At 46.5% G+C, this 20,282-nt stretch overlaps 1 protein-coding gene across 1 annotated transcript; it reads right to left on the bottom strand.

The window, feature by feature from the left end:
* Window positions 1–3,971: 3,971 nt before the first annotated feature.
* LOC149355965 (uncharacterized) lies at window positions 3,972–5,736 on the bottom strand. Its single transcript, XM_089577719.1, has 3 exons — window positions 5,612–5,736; window positions 5,335–5,497; window positions 3,972–4,465 (listed from the first exon to the last, which is right to left on the bottom strand). Exons 2-3 carry the CDS (start codon window positions 5,367–5,369, stop codon window positions 4,060–4,062), a joined length of 441 nt encoding a protein of 146 aa, XP_089433845.1. The 5' UTR covers window positions 5,370–5,497; window positions 5,612–5,736; the 3' UTR covers window positions 3,972–4,059.
* Window positions 5,737–20,282: the final 14,546 nt, after the last annotated feature.

Raw genomic sequence — 20,282 nt, forward strand, 5'->3', positions numbered from 1 at the left:
GAGAGCACTATTAATATTTTTTTATAGTAAAATCCGATAGTTCGGCATGTCATGGCTTTGTTGCCACTTGGCTGGCAGCGAAAGATGCATGTATTTCTAAGAAATTTGGATTCGAAGTTGAAAAAGATTTTCCCGCCGCTCTGATTCAAACTTGGGATTCTCCTATGACGACACAGGACTAAGTGACGTGAAACATGACGTGTGCATGACGTAAAGCAGACTCCGTGATTTCTGGCAGCCAGCAGTGCGGCTATGGTGGCTAGCATAGTGCGGCCTAGCAGCAGCCGAAATGAAAGCTACCGCCGGCCGCACGTTGAAGGCATCTATCGGCTATTGCGGCCGTCGCTACAGTCGCTTCGATTACGTTTGCACTGGCGTTTTGCCAGCGTTACGATGGATCTCGTTCTCGAAGTCGGCAACGAAGTTCTCGCAAATAGACACCTTTAGCATACCGTGTACCTTGTTACCGCTAGCGGAATACCGGGAGCCCGTCTACCGCCGGAAAACAGGCGCTGATTGGTCCCGATGCTTCAGGAGCGCGCGTAGTTGCCGGGCACATGGCGCCATCTGGCGAGGTCAAGGACATTTGCGCATGCATTGGCTGCGCCTCAGGGATTTGTGGCTTCTCGGGTCCTAGAGTGGTTCTAGCAACACTGCTTTGTCCTATGACGACATCACGCTTGTACTTGCGAGTTTGGCCTGTGGCGGCGATACCTGTATTTTGGTTCTTGCTCTTTTCTACGTTACAAGAGCTTTGTTGTCAGTGTGAGTGGCGTTTTTGTAATCAGGAGCTGGTATTCTGTCGATACAAGCCAACTTCAATTTCTCCTCAGTGTCCCTTTAAATCTGCACAAGCACTGTGTATCCCATCAGTGTTGTAACTGGACTAAGCACAGTATAATTAGTGAGCAGAGATGGCACAGGTCAAGCAAACTAAAAATAGGAACATGCTATCACATTCAAAATCACAGAACTAGAGCAGTTCCATATCATGAGCGAATTAAAATATGAAACATGCTATCACATTTAAAATCACAGAACTGGAGCAGTTCCATATCAGAAGCGAAATAAAACATGGAATATGCAGAAGAACCGAAAACTGAGCGAGTTGGTGCATGTTGAAGATGTAAAAAACAGCGCAGCGACGACAGACAAGACAGCAGGAAGAAGGACAAGCGGTGACTAACAACGGAGGTTTATTGAAAAACCATCTATTAATACCCTCCAAAAAAACCACCAGGACGCATGCTACCCCACAGTCAGTTCTAATCATAGGAATCAAGATGCTTAATCTCACAGTCATGGAGAAGCACCGAGGCAGTGCTTACACACGTGTCACCATTCACGTGGATTTGATATGCGGCACACAGTTCCCTTGTTAATTTATCTCTATGCCTGCAAACAACTGTCGTCTCACAGAAAAGAGGACTGCACATTTTCTTATCGGGGCAAACCGGGATATCATTATTCAGGGGCAGTCTCTGTTATGTAACGCAAGGTTGGACGATGGGGGACCTTTTAAGGAGGGACGAGGGTCTTAAAACTAACTTTTTATTTATGGCTAGAATCGCATAAAATTTTGCACACAGATGCATTATTCTCTTATGATTCCAAATATGTACGCTTGACCCTTTTCCATAAACTTTATCATCCTGTTCTGCTCCATAACGATTTTTTTCAATCACCTGAATCTCTTTTTCCACGTCGCGACCACCCGCTGAAAGTTAAACGCATATCATGCCACACTTCTTCTTTTGCTAACTGTTTCGTACCACGTACTATAGTCGACTGGAATAATCTACCATCACACATCGCTTCTGAAAGGGATCTTAACAAGTTTCAGGACCTTCTAACCCAAATGTCTGTTTAGCTTTACTAATTGATTGTACCACTTGCTACATTGAGCTGTTTTATTATTTTGTTTTGTTCCTGCAATTGTTATTGCCTCTAAAACGCTATCTGTTCTTTTTTCGTGTAAATCACAATGTATACTACAGGTTTTTGTTTGTTTCTTGTTTTGTTTTCTACATGTGCTTTTTGTATTTATGTATTGCACCTTGGTGCTTGCTCATTCTTATTTTGCGTTGTGTGTCATTGTTCCCCCCTATGTAATACCCTCGATTGAGGGCCTTTAGGGGTTTATTGAATAAATAAATAAATAATTGAGCTGGTGGTCTTAGATCTTACAAAGTCTAGAATGTAATTAGTTATTTCTTACACAGCTTTAATGAACTTTGTCGTCGCATTCTGTTGTTTTATTCACATGAATTGATAGCCAGAGAGTTCTCATACCCGATGACATTCTTCGTTTTTCTCTAAAGGCATGTCATCCTGATATACTATGTCGAGGGTTGCAGTATTTTACACTGCAACTCGTTAAGCTAATTGTAAATTGCTATTTATACATGGCCTAAACAAAAAAAGTAAGAATGTCATCGGGTATGGGAATTTGCTGGCTATCAGTTCATGTAATTAAAAGCAACAAAATGCAATGAGAAAGTTCATTAAAGCTGCATAAGAAATTACCTAATTACACTCTAGAATTTAAGATAACTTTTGATCTAAGACCACCATTATCACTACATTTTTGAAATCAGAAGAGAGAAACACATCTGTGTGCAAAATTTCATCAGATTCTAGCCACAAATAAAAAGGTCACTTTTAAGACCCTCATCCCCCCTTAACAAGGTATTATGCTGGCATAGGCGGGTGTTCACACAATTTCCGGTTTGGCCGATGTATTTCTTGCCACCCGAAAACTCAACGTCATAGACTACCCTTTCAGCACATGACACGAACCTATTTTGGTGTTTTATCTTGCAGGCTCTACTACCGGTTGTTTTTTGTTTTTTAGCCTTTGCTTTCCTATCTACTATGGCACATATTTTTCCAAGTTTTTCCGGGGCTGAGAACAGCACTTGAATGCCATATTTGGCGCCTACACTCTTTATGAAGAAAGATGAACATACGGTATAACCGCATGCCTCTTCATGCTGGTCTGCTCAGATGGATGGCAGTTCTTAAAAGACTTTAGTTTCCTCAGAATTTTATTGCATGCAACCAAGTGCATGCAAGCAAGTTAAATGTGGAATAGCCGTTGCATGTTTAGGATCAGCACTTTGAAAGTCTTGTGTGCATGGAATGGCAAATACTTTTCGTCAGCAGGTTAGGAGATTACAATCAGCAGCCTTTCCAGAAGAGATAATCTTGCCTGCATGCAATAAACTTCTGAGGAAACCACAGTCTTTTAAGAATTACCATCCATCTGAGCAGACCGGTATGAAGAGGCATGCGATTATACCATATGTTCATCTTTTGTCCCATATACTAAAGAGTGTAGGCCTCAGATATGGCATTCAAGTGCTGTTCTCAGCCCCGAAAAAACTTGGAAAAATATGTGCCATAGTAGATAGGAAAGCAAAGGCTAAAAAACAAAAAATAACCGGTAGTAGAGCCTGCAAGATAAAACACCAAAATAAGTTTGTGCCATGTGCTGAAAGGGTAGTCTATGACGTTGAGTTTTCGTGTGGCAAGAAATACATCGGCCAAACCGGAAATTGTGTGAACACCCGCCTACGCCAGCATCATACCTCGCTAAAAGGTCCCCCATCGTCCAACCTTGCGTTACATAACAGAGACTGCCCCTGAATAATGATATCCCGGTTTGCCCCGATAAGAAAATGTGCAGTCCTCTTTTCTGTGAGACGACAGTTGTTTGCAGGCATAGAGATAAATTAACAAGGGAACTGTGTGCCGCATATCAAATCCACGTGAATGGTGACACGTGCGTAAGCACTGCCTCGGTGCTTCTCCATGACTGTCAGATTAAGCATCTTGATTCCTATGATTAGAACTGACTGTGGGGTAGCATGCGTCCTGGTGGTTTTTTTGGAGGGTATTAATAGATGGTTTTTCAATAAACCTCCGTTGTTAGTCACCGCTTGTCCTTCTTCCTGCTGTCTTGTCCGTCGTCGCTGCGCTGTTTTTTACATCTTCAACATGGAGCATGCTAACGTGTGTTACCCGACAACAACAACAAAAAAAAGCTGCTACGATTTATCAGCCGTCGCATTCCTCCAGTATCTCCATGATCCGTACCTTGCACCTGGCTGCGGCCTGTCTCCCCATCCTTTCTAATGTCAGCCCAACTGAAAGGCCAAATGCCTCAGTCTCTGAAATTTTGTGCTGCAGGTGGGACAGTACCTGCTGTTCGAACACATAAGTACCCCCTTTCCTTTTTTTTGCTGATGGCTCCCTAGTTGGCTGGGAGAGGGGTGGTGCCATCCGGCCAGGAGCAGGCTCATCCTCGGGATTAGGCGGCTCTGCGGGCACAGGTGCTGCTGGCACATCTGGTATGCTCTCAGCAGGCGATGCTCTGCCGTGCATTATGTCGTTAAAGATAACCTCTGGTGAGGTATCTATGTCCCCTGCCACTGCCGGGAGCTTTTGGAGGTTGCACGTAGTTCTGCAACAAAGGAACAAATATACATGTCACTAATTCGACACCATGTTTTAGGATGAAAAAGAAAAATGCACTGCCTGCAATTAAAACAAAACTTTCTAATGCTGTGCTTAGTGGCAAGTCAGCTTTCCTTCCCAACCCTGACAAGCTATAGACTCCATGCGAGCAAAGAAAAACACGTTAAAAACGCAGGCAGACAGAAGATATGTCGAGAAGTGATGGGACCACCAAATAATTCTTCGGGAGAGAAAGACAAGTGACATAAGCTGCCGTGCACTTCCCAAGCTACTTCCTTTGATTACCTCGAAAAGTGGTGCACCTAGTGAGGTCCAGTTAGCATGGCAAACTTTTCAAATGATACATGCATAGCATTCCATTCTGAACCTGAAAAACTTGCTTCTTCCACAACACAAACGTGCAACCAAGAGTGAATGCTATAAATTTTACTGAAAATCACATTTTTTTCTGTAATGCACACCAGTAACAAGACCTAAACAACATATACAGCACAGCAGTGGAGCTTAGTAATTTTTGCACACTTTCTAACTTCAACTGAAAACTATAAAAGCGTGATCCAGATCGAGTGCGCTTTCTGTGAGTATTTCTTTTTTTCGCTTGCATTCCCAAACATTTTTAAATTCTTTCCATGTTCCGTGCGGGTCGCGAAACTGTTAAAGTAAATCTAGGCACCGCGTTCCAGTACATAAATAAAGTGGTAATCGAGCTATTTCTCGTTATCGCACATTCAGACATACGGTGCACGACTTAGCAGGTGTTTTTCTCGATCTCGCACTCTGATCAACTAATCTAGCTACAAGACAAGGCGTTCGGTCATTTCCCCCACTGCGTTAAGCACCCGCTAGAAGGCTCACTTTCTTGGACGGCCGCAATTTCTGTAGAATTCCATCGCCGCGGAGAATTCCCAGGTGCTCCTCGACACGAAGCCGCTGCCGCTCCGCGTCGCCAAGTCGATTGCCTTCGCCTCCCGCGTGTATCTGTCCCGCAGGCGCTTCCATAGTTTGTGGCAATCTGCCACTGAAAGCAGCACGCATAAGGGAAACAATAAAGGCATTGCACGTCTTCGATCCGTGCATTAAGACAGGCAGTGCACAGTATGCACTGCAAATGTCGAGTCAATGAGACACTCACCTGTGTCGAGGCCGCATAGCTTGCGGATCGCTTCCCACGCATTTGCTTTCCTTTCCACATCCCTGTAATCTAATCGTTTCGTATCGTAGACGCAGGGATGTGCGCGGATTCCCTCAAGTAGCCGCTCCACAACACTACAGGCGTAGATATAGTCCAACGTAACGCGCGCGCGCGCGCCGGCGGGCGACGTCGGCTACGTTACGCCGGCTACGACGGGCGCGTCGGGAAACCGGCCTGTCTTGAGTCTGGCGCGTCTGACGTGCCCAGCGCCTCAGCGCCTGCGGAGAACAGGTTTTTTTCTTTTTCGCGCTCACCGCGGCCAGGCGAGCACGTTGTTTTTCTGCTGCTACCGCGCAAATTTCACTACTTGCAGAACGCGCAAATTTATTCGCGCAGTATGCCGTTGACGCACGAGGCGAAAAAGAAACTTGCACTAGCACTGCTAGTGCAGCGTCTTCGGCGCAAACGTAGGCGATCAATGTACATCAGAGAGATATTCGACAAGAGGCCAGACCTTGGCGAGTACCACCACCTGGTACAGGAGCTCCGGCGAGTGGACCCGGAGTACCATTTCAAGTATTTCAGGTAACATAAACAATTTTATAGTGCTCCCGCAATACATGTCGTGAAGACGTCAACGCAACAAACGAGGGACAGAGAAGATACATATCAAGTTCATGAGTGCTACTGTGTCATCTCTTCTCTCTCTCGTCCGTTTTTTGCGCTGACTTCTTCACGACATGCATCACCAACTAGTCCTGCAGCTTGCTCTCCTGTCCCGCGATACAGTAGCGTTTTCTAAAAGTTCCACGTGTTATATTTACTTTATCGGGTTTCGAGGCAAAGTGATGTGTAGCGACACTTCAGCACTGAGTTTTTCGTTCGTACCCGTGGCGTGCGTCGCAAGTAGCTTTATTCATTTTTTTTTGTGGTATACCTAGTGCTCAGGTACTAAAGTTACTGAGCGCGCTGTAGCGCTCTTCTGCCATAATCGAAACGACTTATATGGTCTGACGCAAATTGAAGCAACACGGGCTGTGTGTAATTGCCACTGCAAACCGGTAAGGTAGATTTTCAGTACAGTTTGTCTGTTCATGCATAATGACCAAAGCATCTTTCGACCGCCTGCTGGACCTCATATACTTCAAAATTTTGCATCCTCCCAACCACCGCAGACCGATATCTCCAGGTGAAAGGCTGGCTGTTACACTGAGGTGAGTGTGGTGCTGAAATTAAGGCTGTGTATTTTGAACGGCATGTTACAACCAGAACTCACGAGGTCATCACTGCTTGAGGTGAAAAAAATTTGCTCTGCTTGCCTTGGTTCGCACATTTTGTATTGCTGTGAGCCTGTCACAAAGTCAAACAGCTACTAAAACAAGTCAAAATTCATTTTCTGCGAAACTATGCTCATCATATCGATTTTATGATTGCTGAACATTTATTTTATGACTGCTAAATGCTTACAGGTTCCTTGCCTCAGGCTGCAGCATACAAGACATTGGAATGTCGTACTGCATGCACACTTCAACAGTGTCGCAAATACTAAGGGAAACTTTGCCAGCGATATGGGACTGCCTGTCACCAGTTGTCTTGAAGCGCCCAACATCAGCACAGTGGCAGCACATCCAACAAGCTTACAGCACGAAATGGAATTTTCCCAACTGTGTTGGCAGCATAGACGGGAAGCACTTTGCCATGAGATGTACGGACAACACTGGCTCTGATTACCACAACTACAAGGGATTTTTCTCAATTGTGCTTCTTGGAGTTGTAGATGCCGATTATCGATTCGTGCTGGTTGAAATCGGAGCTGAAGGACGATTTCCAGATGGTGCTATTTTTAGAGAGAGCACCATCAAAGACCAGCTTGAAGACGGAACACTGGGTCTACCTTCTTCAACGTCCAGGTGGCCTCTGTGTATCGTGGGTGACGCAGCGTTCCCTCTGAAGACGTACTTACTTAGGCCTTACCCTGGGAAAAACTTAGAAGAGAAAAAAAAAGTCTTCAACTATCGGTTGTCTAGGGCACGGAGGTGCGTTGAAAATGCCTTTGGCATTTTGGTTGCACGGTGGCGCTCCTTTCTTTCCACTGTGGATGGAGACCCTGAACTCCTAACCAATATGGTTAAAGCAGCAGTGTGCTTACATAATTTGTTAATGCAGGACTCTGCATACTGCCCATCTGGCTATAGTGATAGTGTGTGTGGAGAAAATGTGCAAGATGGCGATTGGCGCAGAACAGTTATGGAAGTAGGCAGCAGCAGCAACCACTCTACAGTAACAAGTAATCGGTCGACTTCAACGGCCATGGCCTTGAGGGATGAAATCGCTGAATATTTCATATCTCCAGCAGGCTCCCTTCCTTGGCAGCTGAATGTCGTTCGGAGGAGCTAAAAAGTAGCCTAAACCTTTACAAGACGTTGCATGAGCAACCATCTTGTGAATCTTTCTTAAACAGCGAAAGTAATGTAGCCTTACTGCAGTTTTATACCGTTCATTTTGTGTAAGCACCAGACAGACTTCGTTCTGTTCGAGCGCATCACTTCCCAGCTTGTTTTCCATGTCTTTTAGTAGTAATAATAACTCATTTTGTTGTCAAGTGTTGCTAAGCCTGTTCTATTCCTTAAATGCTGTCTGTTTTTCAAACGTGCTATTAAACATGACTGACATTTTGTTTTGACTTCACAATTTATTTGCATCACTTGTTTCTACAAGTGCACTTCATACTTTCATGTCATGCAGGTAACAGAAAGTTTATTCTAGGTGGAAGTAGCACATGGTTTATTTTGGTCTACTTGTGGGGTTTAAAGACTACTGTTCTTTTGTTTCCTTCTTTCCAATGGAAAAAGCTTTAACAGTCTTCAGCAAGCACTGGCACTAAACCTGGGCCTTTTTGATGTACTGGCGTGTTGGTCATTTCCGAATTACATGCTTAACAACCTTCCAGTTAATTGGATTTTTTGAAAGATTGAATGGTTAATTTTGCAGTGTAACACCACCAAAATAAAATGACATTAAATAAATATTTTTATGCAATGAGGTGCATCAATAAGATACTGCTTTATTATGTACAAATTACAAAGTCGGTTCCTCACAGTCTCCCTTTATTTGTATACCCGTACAAGTGAAAAAATATTGCAGGCTACTGAGTATCCAAATGGTACAGCAATTGAACACTGGTGTTCCATCACTAACATCATGTTTGACTTAAAATCACTTCATTTGGCACATAGCATAAAAAATACACACCTCAAGTCAAGAAATAAGAAAGTAGTGCACGCGAACAACAGCTGCCAATGAAATATAAAACTCTTAAAAATCAAGAATCAGCTAAAAGCAGAAGTAATAAAGGTCTGCAATAAAAACATTGAGATATGCACAAGCATTGTTGGAGCGAACATCACAGTTGATTCAGAAATTATATTACTATGCCAATAGCAGTAGCTAAAATGCGCATCTGGGTTTACACTGCAGCAAAGTAATGTAGCTGAACAACAGCTACCAATCAAATATTAAACCTGTAAAACGCAATCAGGTACTAGATGTAGCAGCAATGGGTTGCAATAAAAACCATCCTTTAAATCTGCACAAGCACTGTGTATCCCATCAGTGTTGTAACTGGACTAATGTCAGGATATGGTGGGCGGCTAGATGTTTGATTGGCGCCGAAATTATAATTAATCGGGCCAACCTGCCCACCACTGCACTCTCCGTAAATTCGGAGGGGGAGGAGCGACAAACCTCTCCACCCCGCGTGCGGAAGATGAGGTTAGACTGCTGACCGGCGATAGGGGCCACGCCTGATTAGCCGTTGACCCGAGGCATATGAGGCGTATAGGCAAGTTTCCTCAGCAACCCTTTTACTTGGGTAAGAACAAGAACAAACGGCTACAAAACAAACCAAGCAATATTCCGAAAATACACAGGCGCGACGCGAATAAACAAGCACAAAATCAGAAAACAAACACAAACTATTAACAATAGGAAGGAAAACAACAGGGCGAGAACTATACAACAAAGTTACACGATTAAAGCAATATACAAAAGAATAGGACGAGAACAGCGACAGAACAAAGAAAAGAGCAAAGCGAGTGGTGAGAATCGGTGACTTAGCTGCGTAGTGGCAAGGTCCGGTCGCAGGGAGCGTCGGACTGCGGAAGCGCGCGGTGCTGATGGGGGGGGGGGGGGGGGTGCGGATACGGGCGAACTTGGGCCACGGGTTACGCGTCTTCCACGCGTCTTTCGTGGCCGCCGTCGCCGCGCTCTACGCGTCAGACACCGCCTAGGCTCGCTTGCCGACCACTGCCCTGGCTGACCCTACACACGTCGGCACGCACCGGAATCTCTAAACCAACTAACTCGGTCGTGATTTTCCCGCCACCGTGTTCACGTGACAAACCACAAAAAAACAAATAAAAGCAAACGAATCCTCTCGGCCCCGTGCACCAACGATTTACAGATGTTGAGAAGGGGGGGAGAAGAAACATGAAGAAACTGAAGGGGATGCGAAGGAAAGGTATGGTCCTAACGAGGAGCGATGTTAACTTCCCAAGGTTGGGACGGGTGCTAGGGCATTCACCGGCCGCTTCCCGTCCCCCCTCGCGAAAGCACTCGCTTCCCGGCGATAATCCTGAGGAGGGGGGCGGCGTAGTCTTGACCCCCCAGCGTCGCGAGGGGTCAACGCCCACGCGGGGGGAGGCAAAGTCATCGCCGCTGCGTCGCGACATGCCTGCATACAACCGGCGCCGTGGCCAGCCGTGGCCACTTTGGTCGGAGAAGAAAAAAGAAAGAAAAGGCATGCATGCACTTTGTGACACAACCCCCACGAAAAGAATGTTATTCTTAATAACATTTCAAAATCAAATACACAAATGTCGTGCATGCACAAATGCGTCTTGCCGAGCAAGGAAACGAAGATGAATTAACGCGCACTTCACTGTCAGGAGCGCGCACCAGTTCTTCGCACAACGTTTCCCACGATGGCTCGCACAGTCGCGCACTGCACACTTCACATTGTCGCGTCCCAGTCACTGCAGTCTGTTCTACACTGCACATTCAACCGAAACAGTTCACATTTTATCGAAACAGTTCGACACTCACATGCTAAGCAGCACACAAACATCTTGTGCTGCACAGAATTTCCACGACATAGGAAAACAAGCCCTCAAACATGAAGAAAGAAAAAGGAATGTCTACCTAGAATGGGAGAAGCGTTCATAGCTCATAACCGTCTAGGTTCCGGCAGAGATAACCAGTGCCGGTCTCGTCTCTTTCTTTACTCCGGCATTGAGAGGGACTTCTCCGTACCTCTTGGTGTAGAACTTCCCGGATAGGAATTTTCCGTTTCCTACCTCGACATTAAGGCAGCTGACACGAAAAATCGCTCGGGCATCGTACAAACTTTTCGCTGCAGCGTGAAAACGGTTGTCGCCGTTTGAGCACTTCCCGAGTCTGGTACGAGTCATGCAAATCAGGTGCCCTATAGCTCTCAGGCTGCTAAGAAGCACCGCATGTGTTTCTTCCTCCCTTTTCTGATGCGCAGCACTGGAAGACGGGCACTGCATCACAGGGCTTACTTGCTCGCTCGCGTTTGTCGAGCTGCACATATCCCCAGTGCGGTAACCTGGCTTTTCGTGGAAATAGTCCCCTTGGCGAGTACCTAAGGACTCTACGTCATTTGCCGGTTGTGCGCCTGGCTGTGCGGAAACGGCGCTCTCGCAGCAACCGGCTCGCCCTACCCCCACGTATGACTGTACACCTATCTGCATTCCTGGCTGCTGCTCCGAAAACGGGTCATCTGTCAAAGCGACCGATCCTGTTTCGGCCGCTTGTCGCGGTTCTAGCCGCGCGGGAACTGCGGCATCACGATGATGCGCTGATTCCCCTACGAGGCGCAACTGGGCTCCGTTCTCCCGGTCCGGCTCTACAGCCGACGCGTCCGAACAATGCTCCTCGACTCTGACCGCTCCGTTGAGCTTGGCCTCGGGTTCTTCGACGACATCAAGGTCGTCACCCTCCCCTCCTTGCGGCTCTGTCAGCCTCTCAGGAACCGAGACAGCCCCAGGATCCTCTCGTATCTCGAAAGGCTGCACCCGTGCTCGATTCGCTAGATCAGGCGGTGCTGTCGCCGCCTTTGTGACGCCTGAGGGTGGTGCCCGCACTCGGCTGAACCGCTCTTCCAGCGTATTCGCTTCAGCTGTTTCCGCACTCACCTCTACTCGGACCGCACCGTCGAGCTCGGCCTTTCTTTCCTCATCATCATGAGGACCGGGGCATTTCACAGCCCGTTTCTCGGTCAGTCGCTCGGAAGCCGCGACATCGCCGGGATCTTTGTTCCCGAAAGACCGCCTCAGTGTCCCGTCCTCCAGGTCAGGCGACACTGTGGCCTCCAATGTGACGTCTGAGGGCGGTGCCGGCATTCGGCTGAACAGCTCTTCCAGCGTGTTCGCTTCAGGCGTTTCCGAACTCACCTCTACCCCGATTGCATGGCCGAGCTCACCACTTCGTCCTTTGACGATACAAAGTTCACCCCCTTTGAACGTGAGCTCCCCATGCTCGGGAGGCGTCGGCAAACGCACCTGATCTGCTGCCGATGCCACTTCTGCTTCCGCCCTGCAGTCGCCTTGCCGGTAATCTCGTTCGCCGGCCTCAAGCACCTTCTGTGCCGCCTCACCTGGCACTTCGCTTCCGTTTGAAGCGTAATCAGAGCCTTCGCTCCTGCTAAGCTTGCTCCTTGCTCGAAGCGCCTCAAGTTCTTTCTGCATCTCCAGCAGCCTGCGCGCTGAGCGTGCTTTGTCTAGCTCGTCCTCCTGACGACGGCGCTCGTCCTCCTCGCGACGACGTTCGCGTAGACGCTCCTCTTGCGCCTTCCGTTCATTCCAGAAAAATTCACGAAGGCTAGGTCCCTCGAGGCCCAGAACCTTTCCTCGCCTAATGAGGCTCTCTAAGTCATCCAGCGTACACATGCTCTTAGCTGGGACAGCGCGCGCTTTCTCACTTGAACGCTATGCCTCGCGGTCAAGGCCAATCGTGGTCAGCAAGTCCTGTCGCGGACGCCAATTGTCAGGATATGGTGGCCGGCTAGATGTTTGATTGGCGCCGAAATTATAATTAATCGGGCCAACCTGCCCACCACTGCACTCTCCGTAAATTCGGAGGGGGAGGAGCGACAAACCTCTCCACCCCGCGTGCGGAAGATGAGGTTAGACTCCTGACCGGCGATAGGGGCCACGCCTGATTAGCCGTTGACCCGAGGCATATGAGGCGTATAGGCAAGTTTCCTCAGCAACCCTTTTACTTGGGTAAGAACAAGAACAAACGGCTACAAAACAAACCAAGCAATATTCCGAAAATACACAGGCGCGACGCGAATAAACAAGCACAAAATCAGAACACAAACACAAACTATTAACAATAGGAAGGAAAACAACAGGGCGAGAACTATACAACAAAGTTACACGATTAAAGCAATATACAAAAGAATAGGACGAGAACAGCGACAGAACAAAGAAAAGAGCAAAGCGAGTGGTGAGAATCGGTGACTTAGCTGCGTAGTGGCAAGGTCCGGTCGCAGGGAGCGTCGGGCTGCGGAAGCGCGCGGTGCTGATGGGGGGGGGGGGGGGGTGCGGATACGGGCGAACTTGGGCCATGGGTTACGCGTCTTCCACGCGTCTTTCGTGGCCGCCATCGCCACGCTCTACGCGTCAGACACCGCCTAGGCTCGCTTGCCGACCACTGCCCTGGCTGACCCTACACACGTCGGACACGCACCGAAATCTCTAAACCAACTAACTCGGTCGTGATTTTCCCGCCACCGTGTTCACGTGACAAACCACAAAAAAACAAATAAAAGCAAACGAATCCTCTCGGCCCCGTGCACCAACGATTTACAGATGTTGAGAAGGGGGGAGAAGAAACATGACGAAACTGAAGGGGATGCGAAGGAAAGGTATGGTCCTAACGAGGAGCGATGTTAACTTCCCAAGGTTGGGACGGGTGCTAGGGCATTCAGCGGCCGCTTCCTGTCCCCCCCTCGGGAAAGCACTCGCTTCCCGGCGATAATCCTGAGCAGGGGGGCGGCGTAGTCTTGACCCCCCAGCGTCGCGAGGGGTCAACGCCCACGCGGGGGGAGGCAAAGTCATCGCCGCTGCGTCGCGACATGCCTGCATACAACCGGCAACGTGGCCAGCCGTGGCCACATTGGTCGGAGAAGAAAAAAGAAAGAAAAGGCATGCATGCACTTTGTGACAACTAAGCACAGTATAATTAGTGAGCAGAGATGGCACAGGTCAAGCAAACTAAAAATAGGAACATGCTACCACATTTAAAATCACAGAACTAGAGCAGTTCCATATCATCAGCGAAATAAAATATGAAACATGCTATCACATTTAAAATCACAGAACTGGAGCAGTTCCATATCAGAAGCACTTGAAGCATGTTGCGGCCAGTCTTCTTGCATTGAAATGAAAAAGTGGTATGATGCATATTTTATACATTCATAGCTAACATCACAGTTGATTCAGAAATTATATTACTATGCCAATAGCAGTAGCTAAAATGCGCATCTGGGTTTACACTGCAGCAAAGTAATGTAGCTGAACAACAGCTACCAATCAAATATTAAACCTGTAAAACGCAATCAGGTACTAGATGTAGCAGCAATGGGTTGCAATAAAAACCATCCTTTAAATCTGCACAAGCACTGTGTATCCCATCAGTGTTGTAACTGGACTAAGCACAGTATAATTAGTGAGCAGAGATGGCACAGGTCAAGCAAACTAAAAATAGGAACATGCTATCACATTTAAAATCACAGAACTAGAGAAGTTCCATATTGCCACGTATCATTGTAGTGTTTGTTCGTTCACGCTCAAGGCTGCAGGAAAGGGCTGTTATCATTTTTGTTCGTGACGCGAGAAGCGACCAGTCTAATCTCGATTGATCGCAGCCACGAAAGGCTGCATCTAGGTTTTTCCAGATTACTGTAGATGATCTTGTCCTGCTATCTGGAAGTTTCTTTGCCGGCTTTAAATTCAGCGATGCCGCGAGCGGCGGGCATTCGTAGTTCGACGATTGACGAGCACGCTTGCTGCTTACGCCGCCACCGAGTGAGTCAGTTCTTTTGCGGGCGCAAGACAGCCCAAATAAAGAGCTTTGTTTGCAAGTATTTCTGGTGTCTTCCTGACCGCTGGACTGCCGTCACTACAACGTGACATCTGGTGGAGGTGCTGGGTAGCCTTCCATGTACCGGACACCCCCTACAAGCCGTGACGCCAGCCCTCTGAGTCATCAACCGCAGGACCTGAGTCCAGGCCACCGCGCTAGCCGACGCCTGCAAGGGGACGCACCAGAGTTCGGGAATCTGCCGGACCCTACCCGGAAGCGGAAGCCAGCCGCAACGTCTACCATGAGCTTGCCCCAGACGACGACTCCAATCATTCTTCACCAGCCCCGGGTGCCACCAACCTTCGACGCTTCGCCTGGCGCCGACCCCGAAGAATGGCTGGACCAGTTCGACCGTGTGGCTATCTTCAACAACTGGGACGATGCCACAAAACTTAGGTACGTCTTCTTCGCCTTGGAGGGACCAGCAAAAGTCTGGTTTGAGAATGAGGAAGCTAACCTCACGAACTGGGAAACCTTCAAGGAGCAGCTTCTAAAGACCTTCACGAACGTCGTGCGAAAGGAGAGAGCCCAGCAGCTGCTACAGTCTCGCATACAAACACTACAATGATACGTGGCAATATCATGAGCGAAATAAAATATGAAACATGCTATCACATTTAAAATCACAGAACTGGAGCAGTTCCATATCAGAAGCACTTGAAGCATGTTGCGGCCAGTCTTCTTGCATTGAAATGAAAAAGTGGTATGATGCATATTTTATACATTCATAGCTAACATCACAGTTGATTCAGAAATTATATTACTATGCCAATAGCAGTAGCTAAAATGCGCATCTGGGTTTACACTGCAGCAAAGTAATGTAGCTGAACAACAGCTACCAATCAAATATTAAACCTGTAAAACACAATCAGGTACTAGATGTAGCAGCAATGGGTTGCAATAAAAACCATCCTTTAAAGGGACACTGAGGAGAGCACTATTAATATTTTTTTTATAGTAAAATCCGATAGTTCGGCATGTCATGGCTTTGTTGCCACTTGGCTGGCAGCGAAAGATGCATGTATTTCCAAGAAATTTGGATTCGAAGTTGAAAAAGTTTTTCCCGCCGCTCTGATTCAAACTTGGGATTCTCCTATGACGACACAGGACTAAGTGACGTGAAACATGACGTGTGCATGACGTAAAGCAGACTCCGTGATTTCTGGCAGCCAGCAGTGCGGCTATGGTGGCTAGCATAATGCGGCCTAGCAGCAGCCGAAATGAAAGCTACCGCCGGCCGCACGTTGAAGGCATCTATCGGCTATTGCGGCCGTCGCTACAGTCGCTTCGATTACGTTTGCACTGGCGTTTTGCCAGCGTTACGATGGATCTCGTTCTCGAAGTCGGCAACGAAGTTCTCGCAAATAGACACCTTTAGCATACCGTGTACCTTGTTACCGCTAGCGGAATACCGGGAGCCCGTCTACCGCCGGAAAACAGGCGCTGATTGGTCCCGATGCTTCAGGAGCGCGCGTAGTTGCCGGGCACATGGCGCCATCTGGCGAGGTCAAGGACATTTGCGCATGCATTGGCTGCGCCTCAGGGATTTGTGGCTTCTCGGGTCCTAGAGTGGTTCTAGCAACACTGCTTTGTCCTATGACGACATCACGCTTGTACTTGCGAGTTTGGCCTGTGGCGGCGATACCTGTATTTTGGTTCTTGCTCTTTTCTACGTTACAAGAGCTTTGTTGTCAGTGTGAGTGGCGTTTTTGTAATCAGGAGCTGGTATTCTGTCGATACAAGCCAACTTCAATTTCTCCTCAGTGTCCCTTTAAATCTGCACAAGCACTGTGTATCCCATCAGTGTTGTAACTGGACTAAGCACAGTATAATTAGTGAGCAGAGATGGCACAGGTCAAGCAAACTAAAAATAGGAACATGCTATCACATTCAAAATCACAGAACTAGAGCAGTTCCATATCATGAGCGAATTAAAATATGAAACATGCTATCACATTTAAAATCACAGAACTGGAGCAGTTCCATATCAGAAGCGAAATAAAACATGGAATATGCAGAAGAACCGAAAACTGAGCGAGTTGGTGCATGTTGAAGATGTAAAAAACAGCGCAGCGACGACAGACAAGACAGCAGGAAGAAGGACAAGCGGTGACTAACAACGGAGGTTTATTGAAAAACCATCTATTAATACCCTCCAAAAAAACCACCAGGACGCATGCTACCCCACAGTCAGTTCTAATCATAGGAATCAAGATGCTTAATCTCACAGTCATGGAGAAGCACCGAGGCAGTGCTTACACACGTGTCACCATTCACGTGGATTTGATATGCGGCACACAGTTCCCTTGTTAATTTATCTCTATGCCTGCAAACAACTGTCGTCTCACAGAAAAGAGGACTGCACATTTTCTTATCGGGGCAAACCGGGATATCATTATTCAGGGGCAGTCTCTGTTATGTAACGCAAGGTTGGACGATGGGGGACCTTTTAAGGAGGGACGAGGGTCTTAAAACTAACTTTTTATTTATGGCTAGAATCGCATAAAATTTTGCACACAGATGCATTATTCTCTTATGATTCCAAATATGTACGCTTGACCCTTTTCCATAAACTTTATCATCCTGTTCTGCTCCATAACGATTTTTTTCAATCACCTGAATCTCTTTTTCCACGTCGCGACCACCCGCTGAAAGTTAAACGCATATCATGCCACACTTCTTCTTTTGCTAACTGTTTCGTACCACGTACTATAGTCGACTGGAATAATCTACCATCACACATCGCTTCTGAAAGGGATCTTAACAAGTTTCAGGACCTTCTAACCCAAATGTCTGTTTAGCTTTACTAATTGATTGTACCACTTGCTACATTGAGCTGTTTTATTATTTTGTTTTGTTCCTGCAATTGTTATTGCCTCTAAAACGCTATCTGTTCTTTTTTCGTGTAAATCACAATGTATACTACAGGTTTTTGTTTGTTTCTTGTTTTGTTTTCTACATGTGCTTTTTGTATTTATGTATTGCACCTTGGTGCTTGCTCATTCTTATTTTGCGTTGTGTGTCATTGTTCCCCCCTATGTAATACCCTCGATTGAGGGCCTTTAGGGGTTTATTGAATAAATAAATAAATAATTGAGCTGGTGGTCTTAGATCTTACAAAGTCTAGAATGTAATTAGTTATTTCTTACACAGCTTTAATGAACTTTGTCGTCGCATTCTGTTGTTTTATTCACATGAATTGATAGCCAGAGAGTTCTCATACCCGATGACATTCTTCGTTTTTCTCTAAAGGCATGTCATCCTGATATACTATGTCGAGGGTTGCAGTATTTTACACTGCAACTCGTTAAGCTAATTGTAAATTGCTATTTATACATGGCCTAAACAAAAAAAGTAAGAATGTCATCGGGTATGGGAATTTGCTGGCTATCAGTTCATGTAATTAAAAGCAACAAAATGCAATGAGAAAGTTCATTAAAGCTGCATAAGAAATTACCTAATTACACTCTAGAATTTAAGATAACTTTTGATCTAAGACCACCATTATCACTACATTTTTGAAATCAGAAGAGAGAAACACATCTGTGTGCAAAATTTCATCAGATTCTAGCCACAAATAAAAAGGTCACTTTTAAGACCCTCATCCCCCCTTAACAAGGTATTATGCTGGCATAGGCGGGTGTTCACACAATTTCCGGTTTGGCCGATGTATTTCTTGCCACCCGAAAACTCAACGTCATAGACTACCCTTTCAGCACATGACACGAACCTATTTTGGTGTTTTATCTTGCAGGCTCTACTACCGGTTGTTTTTTGTTTTTTAGCCTTTGCTTTCCTATCTACTATGGCACATATTTTTCCAAGTTTTTCCGGGGCTGAGAACAGCACTTGAATGCCATATTTGGCGCCTACACTCTTTATGAAGAAAGATGAACATACGGTATAACCGCATGCCTCTTCATGCTGGTCTGCTCAGATGGATGGCAGTTCTTAAAAGACTTTAGTTTCCTCAGAATTTTATTGCATGCAACCAAGTGCATGCAAGCAAGTTAAATGTGGAATAGCCGTTGCATGTTTAGGATCAGCACTTTGAAAGTCTTGTGTGCATGGAATGGCAAATACTTTTCGTCAGCAGGTTAGGAGATTACAATCAGCAGCCTTTCCAGATGAGATAATCTTGCCTGCATGCAATAAACTTCTGAGGAAACCACAGTCTTTTAAGAATTACCATCCATCTGAGCAGACCGGTATGAAGAGGCATGCGATTATACCATATGTTCATCTTTTGTCCCATATACTAAAGAGTGTAGGCCTCAGATATGGCATTCAAGTGCTGTTCTCAGCCCCGAAAAAACTTGGAAAAATATGTGCCATAGTAGATAGGAAAGCAAAGGCTAAAAAACAAAAAATAACCGGTAGTAGAGCCTGCAAGATAAAACACCAAAATAAGTTTGTGCCATGTGCTGAAAGGATAGTCTATGACGTTGAGTTTTCGTGTGGCAAGAAATACATCGGCCAAACCGGAAATTGTGTGAACACCCGCCTACGCCAGCATCATACCTCGCTAAAAGGTCCCCCATCGTCCAACCTTGCGTTACATAACAGAGACTGCCCCTGAATAATGATATCCCGGTTTGCCCCGATAAGAAAATGTGCAGTCCTCTTTTCTGTGAGACGACAGTTGTTTGCAGGCATAGAGATAAATTAACAAGGGAACTGTGTGCCGCATATCAAATCCACGTGAATGGTGACACGTGCGTAAGCACTGCCTCGGTGCTTCTCCATGACTGTCAGATTAAGCATCTTGATTCCTATGATTAGAACTGACTGTGGGGTAGCATGCGTCCTGGTGGTTTTTTTGGAGGGTATTAATAGATGGTTTTTCAATAAACCTCCGTTGTTAGTCACCGCTTGTCCTTCTTCCTGCTGTCTTATCCGTCGTCGCTGCGCTGTTTTTTTACATCTTCAACATGGAGCATGCTAACGTGGTTACCCGACAACAACAACAAAAAAAAAGCTGCTACGATTTATCAGCCGTCGCATTCCTCCAGTATCTCCATGATCCGTACCTTGCACCTGGCTGCGGCCTGTCTCCCCATCCTTTCTAATGTCAGCCCAACTGAAAGGCCAAATGCCTCAGTCTCTGAAATTTTGTGCTGCAGGTGGGACAGTACCTGCTGTTCGAACACATCAGTACCCCCTTTCCTTTTTTTTTTGCTGATGGCTCCCTAGTTGGCTGGGAGAGGGGTGGTGCCATCCGGCCAGGAGCAGGCTCATCCTCGGGATTAGGCGGCTCTGCGGACACAGGTGCTGCTGGCACATCTGGTATGCTCTCAGCAGGCGATGCTCTGCCGTGCATTATGTCGTTAAAGATAACCTCTGGTGAGGTATCTATGTCCCCTGCCACTGCCGGGAGCTTTTGGAGGTTGCACGTAGTTCTGCAACAAAGGAACAAATATACATGTCACTAATTCGACACCATGTTTTAGGATGAAAAAGAAAAATGCACTGCCTGCAATTAAAACAAAACTTTCTAATG

Source organism: Amblyomma mixtum, chromosome 3 (genome assembly GCF_055824585.1).
Source record: "Amblyomma mixtum isolate Tamu chromosome 3, ASM5582458v1, whole genome shotgun sequence".
NCBI lineage: Eukaryota > Metazoa > Arthropoda > Arachnida > Ixodida > Ixodidae > Amblyomma > Amblyomma mixtum.

Excerpts from the sequence above, each read along its gene's own strand:
- LOC149355965 (XM_089577719.1), bottom strand. The coding sequence starts at position 5,369 with ATGGAATTCTACAGAAATTGCGGCCGTCCAAGAAA. Across the intron at positions 4,466-5,334 it reads AATTGCGGCCGTCCAAGAAA|AACTACGTGCAACCTCCAAA; the intron begins GTGAGCCTTCTA and ends CCTTTGTTGCAG.